Source organism: Maylandia zebra, linkage group LG7 (genome assembly GCF_041146795.1).
Source record: "Maylandia zebra isolate NMK-2024a linkage group LG7, Mzebra_GT3a, whole genome shotgun sequence".
In the NCBI taxonomy this organism is placed as follows: Eukaryota; Metazoa; Chordata; class Actinopteri; order Cichliformes; family Cichlidae; genus Maylandia; species Maylandia zebra.
The window spans coordinates 30,417,481-30,428,502 of record NC_135173.1 but is presented as its reverse complement, the minus strand read 5'-3'; the positions used below and the strand labels follow the sequence as shown (position 1 = coordinate 30,428,502).

Sequence of the window (11,022 nt, the reverse complement as noted above, 5' to 3'; positions counted from 1 at the left end):
AGCTTTGAATGAACCTGACTTTCATGTTATTCTGTAATCATCATCATGCACTCAGAGCCAGTCTGTGTTTAACATGCAGACTAACAAAGACTGCAGCTGTCAGGTGCCACACACACTTTTTTCTTAGAATAAAAGTCACATTTAAACATATTTTATTTTTCAAATGTTGGATCTTTTTCCCTTAAATTCTGAATTTTGTGTTTTCTCTTCAGGCAAAAATAAATAAATAAAGTTTTGATTTGGGCTGGTTTTCTAATTTTTTTCCCCCTCTCTCTGTTATTTCTGGTTTTTATTTGGTCACAGTCATGTTGTTATTGTAAATTGTTATGTTGCTGTTGTAAATAAAGATTTGAAGGTAAAAAAAAAATGGCAGGTTTGATAACGATGATAAACGTCTTCTGCAGTGGCTTAGACAATACTGTAGTTTCAGGTCTGACCGCCAGAGGGCAGAAAACTGCCAGGACTCTGACATAGGGTCAAAACTTCCTATCCGGACTTTCAAAATAAAACCAGTAGCGTAAACAGATGCCACGAGAGAAGTTTTTCTAAAAATAGAAACATGGCAGGAGCAAATGACTGTTTTTCCTGTAACCTGAACCTCAAAGTTAAATCTGTCTGAAAAGAAACTTTGATTTCCTAAAACATTAAAATAACGCGTAAATCTCTCTGAGTTGTCTGGAAGTTTCTTCTTCACATCACTATGATACACTTGTTTTCCATCATCAAACAGGATGATATAAGGATATGCTGTATCAGGATCCAGAGTCACATCCACTGCATACTACTGGACCTTCTTCAGCTCTGTAGCCTCAGACAGCTTCTTCTTCCTGAGTTTCCTGAGTGTCTCCTCCAGCTGAGCCACAGCTCTCACCACAGTCCCCTCATATGATGGCGGGATGGACGCTGATGACGCACTCTGACGGAGAAGGATTTTTATTTAAAATTCACTTTAAATTTCAGTTTTAAAAAGAAAGAAACAAGTGTCAGTGTTGTACTCTTTACAAAAATTGGTGTTATTGGCAGATTTTCAACTTTCTGATGGTTCTTGAACAATGGTCCCAGAAAAACAAATCTGAGCCTAAAAATATGACATTTTTAAAATCAGGTTATTCAGAATGTCTCATTTCAGAATTGTCCAAAAATAAACCTTTTACATCAAGAAACTCTGCTTTGCTTTTATTTTGAAAGAGCTACAGAAACAGTGTAAGAGTAGGAAGTGATGCACAAACAGTAATTATTTAGAATGATCAATATTGACATAAAATACAAATTGAGTACTCATGTAATTGATAACATTTACAATGTAAAGCAATAAAATCAAATAAAGAGAAAAAGAAACAATGAAACATTCAGGAGATATCTATCTATCTATCTATCTATCTATCTATCTACATCTGTTGGAGTAGTGTTCAGGTAGCTGCTCTGCTCTGTGTTGGTACAAGGCATTGAAGATGAAAACAGTGGGTGTAATATATTCCTAAATTTAGTTACAGCACTTTCAGAAAGACATCTACTGTGATGAAATCTACTCCCCACTGCTGTGGAATCCATTATTGTAAATTTAAATGTTATTAGGAAATGATTAGACAGGAGAGGGTTTTCAGGAAACACTGTTAAATGTTCAGTTTCTATACCATATGTTAAGATGAGATCTCGAGTGTGATTAAAGTGGTGGGTGGGTTCTTTTACATTTTGAGAGAAGCCAATTGAGTCTAATAACCAGTGTTGGCACTAACGCGTTATTAAGTAACACGTTACAGTAACTACGTTATTATTGTGGTAACGAGCACGGTAACTAGTTATTATGCCAAAATCAGGAACGCGTTAATCATTACTGGGATTTAGATAGGCTCGTTATTTGTTACTGATGTTAAACTTTATTTTGTTCATAAGGTTAGTTATTGGAGTTGCCAACCATCCCGTAAAAAACGGAATCGTTGTTAGGTATGGCTGTGTGCAGGCAGGAATAGGACCCAAGGTGCAGACTCCGGAGACAGACGTGAACTCAAAAAAGGCTTTAATTTAATACTCAAAATATAACAAAACTAAAAAAACTCAAAACAAACTTAACCTGGAGAAATGACAGAACACACAGCTAGGAAAACGGTAGATCACGACACAGACACAGAGAAACACTGGGCTTAAATACACAGAGGGAGCAATCAGGGAATGAATAACAGGAGGGAAACACAGCTGGGGCAAATCAGGCCTAACGAGACAAGAGGAAGCAAAACCAGACACATTAACATCAGACATGGACTTTCAAAGTAAAACAGGAAACACATAACACAGACTGAACAAAGACACAGACTCATATGCAGGCACTACAAAGGGAACAGAGACGTGGGAACAGGGCAGACACAAACACTGACTGAACACGGGGATATAGGAACTTAGGATACACATAGACGCGAACTAGACAAGGGGATGCAGGTGATAGGGGAGACATAAGCCATAAGACGGAACTCAAAGAAACCAAAAACTAGAAAGTATAAATAATAACATAAACTCAAACACCCTGGGTCAACGACCCAGGCATCCTAACAATCGTTCCGTATTCAGAGAAAATATTACGCATTTCGTAATATTTTTGTTTTGTATTGAGGTGAAAAGGAACACAGTTTGTCCCGGACTTCAGCTAGCATTAAAAAGACACAAAGCTGGTTTTTTTCTGTGTCTTTTTGCTGCACAGCTGCCTCTTCTTCTCTCATTTTCTCCCCTCCATCTCCAGTTTCTACTTCAATCATGAAACGGATCAATGATCAGCTGATCGGCTTTTCTCTCTTGTTTGTTTATTGCCCACTTCGAGCCAGAAATAAAAAACCTGTGGATGTAGCGCTAAACAACAGCAGCATGTTTAAGTTTGATCAGCTGTTGTTAGAATTTATTTAATATTAATTTCTAGTATCAGCTGATGTTTGCTGGAGCCACAGCTGTAAAAGCTGCTGGTCATGATATCAGTTTGGATATGTGGTGAGAGGGAAACATGAAGATGAAACCAGGAGATGTCCTTACTGAATCATCAGAGCTGTGATGGAGAAACAGGTTTACCTTTTAGGTGACATGAATGAGTTGAAGGGAAGTTATGAACTGTTTCTGAGAGACAAATAACCCCAGGATCCTTTTTTAGGTAGCTGACAGCTGGTAACTGTGCAGGGGCGGGTCTAGCACAGTGTTGCCAAGGGGCCATGGGCATTAACAGGGAAAGGGGGGCACAAAGAAGTACTTTTATTTCTTATTCTCATTTAAAATGTCTAGCTTTTAAAAAGTAATTATCAGAATCTTACAACAAACGATTGATAGATTGATGCATATATACCATCAAGACAGTGTACATCACTGTCACAACAGCGTTTGTTTTCATTCAAAGGCTTTATGATTTTTCCTATAATGGCGGGCCGGTCAGTCAAAACGCCCGGGCCAATTTTCTGTCCCAGTCTGTATGCAGCTCATCTGCAGTCTGGTGTTACCTACATCTTCCTATTCAGAAGGCAGAATTTCTGAGCTCTGAGTACAATCGAAAGCACCACGACTGCAGTTTTCGTGTTGGATGTAAAAACCGCACATGACGCTGTGACGTAGGCTAGAATCATGGCGGTGGTCAACGACAGTCCAGGTGTGGGATTTCTCTTGTGGAAATATGCACATTATCTTTTCCTTTCTATTGGTAGGTGGCACAGTGCACTTGTGGCAAGTAAGCAAGCTAGAAGACTGGCAAAGTTATGGAAGCAACACATTACCAAGAGAATTCTGAGTAAAAGCAAAGTTACTTTCCCTAGTAACTAGTTACTTTGAAAGTAACGAGTAACTTGAAGTAACTGAGTTACTTTTGATAGCAGTAACTAGTAATGTAACTAAGTTACTATTTTAAAATAACTTACCCAACCCTGCTAATAACAGATTAAATGCCATGTTGAGGCTGTCATTTTTAGCATCTACATGGATGTTAAAATCACCCACAATAATTGTTTTATCTGATCTGAGCACTAAATCAGATAAAAGGTCTGAGAAATCAGACAGAAAGTCTGTGTAAGGCCCAGGTGGACAATAGAATTATCACAAATATGGCTGGTTTTTGAGTTGTCCAGCTAGCTTGGACAAGGCTAAGCATCAGGCTTTCAAATGAATAAAAACTCTGTCTTGGTCTTTAGTTGAGTAAAAAGGTGGTGTGGAAAATTGCTGCCTCACCACCCCCTTGGCCTGTGCTTCAAGGATTCTAATAGGTAGTATGACTCTGGTGTGTTAATTAATTTAAACTCTGCTGTGTCCATGTCAAGGTTGCGTCATTCTGTCATGTACGTAACATAATCATCCTGCTGCAACCAGGTTTCTGTAAGGCAGAGTAAATCGATTTGTTGATCAATTATTGATTCATCTATTAACAGAGACTTGGAAGAGAGAGACCTAATATTTAGTAATCCACATTTCACTGTTTTACTCTTTGGTTGAGATGATGATACTGTATTGTTCTTTCTTTGTAACTTTTTTATGTTTATGTCATTTTTTGCTGTTTTTTTAGTTAGTTTTTTGTCTGTTTAGGAGCTGACACCTTCACTAAGGGGATGGGGTTTTGGGGGTATAACAGGAGGAGGAAGCTGCAGAGAAATGTGTTAGACTGCAACTTTGCTTCCTGGTTCCAACTCTGGATAGTCACGTTTTGGGGGGTTTATTAAATTTGGCCAGATTTCTGGAAATGAGAGCTGTTCCATACAAAGTGGGATGGATTCTCTCTCTTTTAAGAAGACCAGTTTTACTCCAGAACAAAAGAAAACAGAGTCCAAAAGAAAGAACCAGAAGTACAGGGGTTCGACTGTGTGGAAGGTGGCAACGCCAAAATTGTTCTGGAGGCTGTCTGCATGGAGAGCGGCAGCACTGAATCAGTTTTGGAGGCTGTCCGCATGAAAAGCGGCAGTGCAGGGGGCCGACTGTGTGGAAGTCAGGAGCACTGAAACATTTCTGGAAGCAGACCACGTGGGACACATTGTGACAACGAGACAGTTCTGGAGGCCGTCAGCGTGGGAAGCAGTGGCAATGAATGAGTTTAGGAGGCTGCCCTGGTGGCCTGGAAGGTAGCTGGTGATGGCATGCCTTGGTAGATGATTGGTGCTGGGTTGCTTTGGCACATGCAGAATGTGCAGATGATGCAGGATGTGGATGTACTGGCCGTGCAGGACGTGGATGTGTAGGATGTGGACTGAGCAGGACGTGCAGGTCGAGATGGCTCGCTAACCTCTGGCTTGGGCTGAACAGGACCAGGTCAAGCAGATCCAGATTGCTCAGGCTGAGCAGGACCAAATGAGGGAGGACCAAATGAGGCAGGACCAGACGGTGCGGCGACCTCTGGCGGAGACATTGCTGGATCAGATGGCCCAACGACCTCTGGTGGAGATGGAGCTGGACCAGACAGCGTGATGACCTATGGTGGAGATGTGTTTGGGCCAGCATGAAGGATGCAGGTGGCCGAGCTGGTGGTTGAGCTGGTGGCTGTGTGGAAGCAGCAGTCACCTGGACAGACTCTTCTGAGCCCCCAACAGGGAAAGACAAAGCCTGGACGGACTCTCCTGAACCCCCAGCGGAGACAGGCAAAGGCTGGGCGGACTCTAAAGAGCCCCCAGTGGAGACAGGTCAAGGCTGGATGGACACTCCTGAGCCCCCAGTTGACACAAGGAACTGCTGGATGGGCTCTCCTGAGCCTCCAGCGGAAACTGGAGCAGAGCCATCCGGTGTGGAAACCTCTGGTGGAGCAGAACCAGATGATGCGGAGACCTCTGGTAGTGACAAAGCTAGCTGGAGCTGCTCAGGGCACACAGCCAGCTCAGGATGCAGCGGCTGGGGCTGTGCAGTGCACAGAGTGTGCTTAGGACACTTTTCAGGCACAGACAGCAAAATGGAGTCCGTAGCTGGCTCGATAAGCTCGTCTGAGGTTCCAACTAAGACAGGAGACTGAAATGGCTCAGCTAAGCACCCAGCAGAGGCTGCTGCATATGGCTGAGATGGCTCAGCTGAGTTCCCAGCAGAGACAGGTGGCTGGGATGACTCTCCTGAGCTCCCAGCGGAGACAGATGATGGGTGAACAGGCTGCATTGGTTGCAAAACCTCAGGTGGTCCAGAGGCAGCTGAGGTCACAGGCCCAGCCGCTGGGTAGGCCTCGGGAAGAGTTTTAGTCTCCGAGCGGAAATGTTTAGCATTGTCAAAAACAGTCTTGGCACACACAGATGCTAGAGTATTTGAAGTTATCGCACAAAACTCAGAGTCTGCCCTGGAATTACTAGCTGGGTGGGACATAACACAATCCAGGGCTGAAACAGAACTCCCATAATCCAAGGTAAACTCGGCAACAAAACAATTATCCTTACCAGACTCAGGAACGGAGAAGACAGTTTGCGTATTGTCCATAATAAGAGTCCTTTCAGAAAGTGTATCCGTCTCCAAATGAACAGATCGAGTTGCACAAACAGAAACAACATCATTCAAAGTCTTAGAATGAGTCAGCTGAGGAACACAAAACGTAGCTTCAGAGGCCTGGGAAACACACAGTTTAATTTTGTTGGGGGTCAGTCTGGATTCACAAACTGAGAGCTTAGAGTCCTTAAGTTTTGTCTCAATGTCCGTAACAGAACAAGGCAGAGCAGTTATTGTTAATCCGTGCTTGGAAGGAGCACAAGGCAAACAGTCTTTAAAGTCCACGGAACTGGAATAGATGGCCTCAGAATGAATAGACTTTTTCTTTCCCAGCTCGGATGGAGCACAAAAATGGTCTTTTTTACTCACCACGACTGGTTGCTCAAAGGAAGTACTGGGTTCCAGCCGTGGTGATGTGCGCCGGTGGCGTGGACGCCGCTTTCTCCTGGAAGAAGGAGCAGAGATAACAGAGGAGGTCGGTGATGATGGGGTACTGGTGACCTGCTCTTTATCCTCTGACCACATTGCAGCCGGGAAGGAGGCAGGCGAATGCGGGTCAGATCGGGATGTGGAGGGGAAGAGATTCTGCGGCAAGGGAACAAACGCCCCCTGCTGCAGTGACATGGAAGAATTCATCTGCTGCGACAGTGTGGAGACATCCTTTTGCTGGGACGTGGTTGAGGGTGGTTGGGCCAGCTCCGTGCCTTGGAGTGCCTCTTTTGCTTGGGCCAGATTATGGGCAAACTCTGAAGCTATGGGTAGCTGGCGCAGGTGAGGGTTATCCAGAAAAATTGCCTCAATGGCATTAATTCCAATAGATAAAGTCCGTTTATCCGAGGTGTGGGAAATGCGCTGCCACAGCCGTAGGAGGCGAAAGACATCTCTCGCTCTTTCAGAGTCTGCTGTGTCCATGTCGTGGTCGCGTTGGTCTGTCATGTACGTAACATAATCATCCTGCTGCAACCAGGTTTCTGTAAGGCAGAGTAAAGTGATTTGTTGATCAATTATTAATTTATATACTAACAGAGACTTGGAATAGAGAGACCTAATATTTAGTAATCCACATTTCACTGTTTTACTCTTTGATGCTGTTGAGGATACTGTATTGTTCTTTCGTTGTTATTTTTTATGTTTATGTCATTTTTTGCTGTTTTTTAGTTAGTTTTTTGTCTGTTTGGGAGCTGACACAGTCACTAAGGGGATGGGGTTTTGGGAGGCAATGGGAGGAGAGAAGCTGCAGAGATTTGTGTAAGACTCTGTCAATAGCAGGCAATTGACTATGGTTACTGTTGTCACTAGCTCCATATGTCTCTGAACAGAATCACCAATAACCAGAGTTTGATTGTCGGCAGTGTCACAGACTGGGGAAAGATGGTTAGACACAAACAGGTTGGTGGTGTACCAGGGGCTTCAATTTAAGACTATGCTTCCTCCTCACTGTCACCCAGCTATCCTGTTTCTCAGGTTGCTCTGGACAGTCTGCCGTGGGACAACTAGCAGTCTATGCTACCTTCTGCTGCACTGGCTACAGGGCCCCAGCTAGCTCCAGGTTTTTCAAGGGTCCAAAGACGAGTCTCCATTTTAGTGATCCTGGCCTCCAGAGCTGCAAATAGGCTACATGTATTACAAGTATCATTATTTCTAAAGGAAGAGGTCATGCTGCTAGCTGCTGCTATGAGCTAAGCTAAGTTAGCGAATCCCTAAAGCCGCAGTGAGTGAATACTGTGAATATAACTAGTAGATGAATCAACATGCTTCGTATGAAGCTTGTGAAGATTGAACTATGAAATTAGAAGTTATCTATACGTTTTTAATTAACCAACTAGGAATACACTAGGCAGCCAAGAAGCACACAGGAAAACACACAGCTACTGGGACAAAGTGACAAATGGCAGAGGAAAACACAGGGCTCAAATACACAGAGGGATAACGAGGGAATGAGACACAGGAGAGGAACACAGCTGAAAGCAATCACATAAGTAAAGTAAGTAAAAGTTTATTTATATAGCACTTTTCACAGACAGATGTCACAAAGTGCTTCACAAGAGAGAAAAAAACAAAATATAGTCATAAATACGTCATAAAAACTTTGGTCTACATACACGGGACAGGGAGGAAGCAAAACTGAACGCACTAAACACTAGACAAGGGACTATCAAAGTAAAACAGGAAACATGAGACAGACTAAGACACGGACTTAACATTGAGACCAGGAGACATGACTGACTAGGGAGACAAGGGAACATAGTCTGGACACAGGAGATACATGAACATAGAGACAAGGGTGACTAGACTTGAAACATGGAATATGACAGGGAAGGCATAGAAACAAACCTAAATCCTAGAACCTACAGAAAATAACTAAGAAACAAGAAATACAAAGACTATGACACGAATGAAACAAAATCAAAGAATATTCAAAAAGCAGAAAACACAAGCCCTGGGTCCCAAGACCCAGTACTGTGACAGGAACAGGAAGTGATACTCACCAAGTGACCACAGTGAGACTGTTTCACACAGCAGCTCAATGTTTCTACAGTGGATCTGTGGCTACATGAGCAGATTTCTATGGAACCAATGCGACTGTGATGAGTCAGCATGAAGTGAGCAGAGTAAACTGAAGATTTGTGTAGAAACAGAAAATGTACTCAACACTGTTGCTGAGAGAAACCTGATGGACTCCAGTGAGTTTTCTTTTAGAGACTAACAGGTCTTGACTGCAGGTCTGCTACTGCTCTCACACACTTTCACTTCTGGAAAATGACCTTGAACTTCTCGTCTTTCAGGTGTTGCTCCGCCTCTTCCTGAAGCTGTTTTTCTGGTTTTACTGCCTCTCCCTTTACATGAATCAGCAGGTTTATACTGTGCGACTGTCCAGCAGGTGGGAGCAGTGAAGAGTGGTGTGTGGGTAAAGTTCACACAGTAATGAAGGCCTCAGGTGATCACCCATTTTTCCACAGCAGACTGAGAGCTTCTGGTGGACTATGAAGGAGGTCACAGAGAGAAGTGGTAAAAGTACAGACATTCAGTACTTAAGTGGAAGTACACATGCTACTGTTAGAAAATACTCCAGTAAAAGTGCTAATTCAACTTCCTTACTCAAGTAAAAGTACCAGCTCTGAAATGTAAGAAAGTATATATTTTTATATAAAGCTAACTGAACCATATGCTATATCAATGTATATTATAAATTACATTACAATATTCCCTGCTTGAATCAGGCAAGTAGAACATGAGCAGAGAAAGAAAAGAAAAGGAAAACAAAAGTTAAAAAAAGTACCTCTATTTTCTGTTGCCTCCATTGTAGCGGGTGACTTTGCCTCTAAAGAAGAAATGGGTATAGAAGAGGTTAAAGTGGATTCAACAGGTGGATGAACATTAAATTTGGTTGTAATGGACCAGTATGGGGAAAGGAATCATAACATAATCATTTCTACTGAGTGCTCCAGTAGATTTCTTCATGTACAGGCTGTGATCAGTAATTTATTTTACTAGAGAACATTTTAAGAACATGTCAACAATCACCTAGCAATATTTTTACCTTCATATGGTGTGAAATCACTGGAGTCTTTTTTTACACGATTAAAAGGCTTATCTAGACATAGATGTTCTACCTGTAGTGTTGTAATACCTGTACATGGATTGTTAGTTACACAAATCATAGAAAAATTGCCAAATGTTTTAGCGTAAATCTGGAATCCTTTTTCTTGTTTAAGCTGTATTTGTTGTACCATCCCTCCTTGTGACAGATGGTCCTAATAAGGCATCCAGCAATGGAGTCACAATTTTGTGATGCGTGATGGATTTCCATGATCAGTTAAAATCTATTGTTTCCATAATGTTTCAAAATCATGTATCACCCCATTTGTTTGCTTATGTTCTGTGATCACTAGTGTCTGGGATGCGTGATACCAAATCATCCACAAAGACCTTCAGATTAAAGTTAGCCAGCGGTGTGTCCTGTTGTTCAGGTCTGGATGAACAGATTCCAGAAATGGCTGCTATAAAATCATGTGGTTCACCATCTGCTGCTGTGGGAGAAGTGATGCTGGCTTTAACACAGGACAACTTTACTGTGACATTTTGTCATGGTTGGCTGTGTGGCAGGCGGGCAAGCAGGAGTGGTGGATCCAAAATGCAGGACTCAGACACAGAAGTTCAACTTAAAGCGCAGCTTTATTGCTGGGAAAACCTCTTACTAAACTAAACTCACCAAAGGACAAACAAAAACGCTGGTGGACTAAAACACTGAAGCAGAAATACTGAACTGGAGCTAGAGCTGGAAACAAAACACTGGTAACACGGAGGCAAAACACACACAGCTTGTTGAGGGTACGACGCAACACTGACTCAGAGAAACACAGGGTCTAAATACACTGGGAAGTAACGAGGAGAATGAGACACAGAAGGAGAGCACAGCTGGGGGAAATTAGAACTGACGAGACAAGCAAAGCAGGACACATTCACATAAGTCACGGACCTTCAAAGTAAAACAGGAAGGATCACACAGAGACATGAACTTAACACCGTGGAGACAGCAACTAAGAAACACAGAGACATAAACCATAAGGCAGAGGACTCTAAGAACCGATAGACACGGAGGGGAACTCAAACATGCAG

The 11,022-nt window shown here is 42.6% G+C and overlaps 1 protein-coding gene across 1 annotated transcript; it reads right to left on the bottom strand.

The window, feature by feature from the left end:
- Positions 1-2,000: 2,000 nt before the first annotated feature.
- On the bottom strand, positions 2,001-9,124 carry LOC101470343 (uncharacterized). Its single transcript, XM_004561928.3, has 2 exons — positions 8,892-9,124; positions 2,001-7,373 (listed from the first exon to the last, which is right to left on the bottom strand). The coding sequence occupies exon 2, from the start codon at positions 7,336-7,338 to the stop codon at positions 5,626-5,628; it is 1,713 nt and encodes a 570-aa protein (XP_004561985.1). The 5' UTR covers positions 7,339-7,373; positions 8,892-9,124; the 3' UTR covers positions 2,001-5,625.
- Between the last annotated feature and the right edge of the window lie 1,898 nt (positions 9,125-11,022).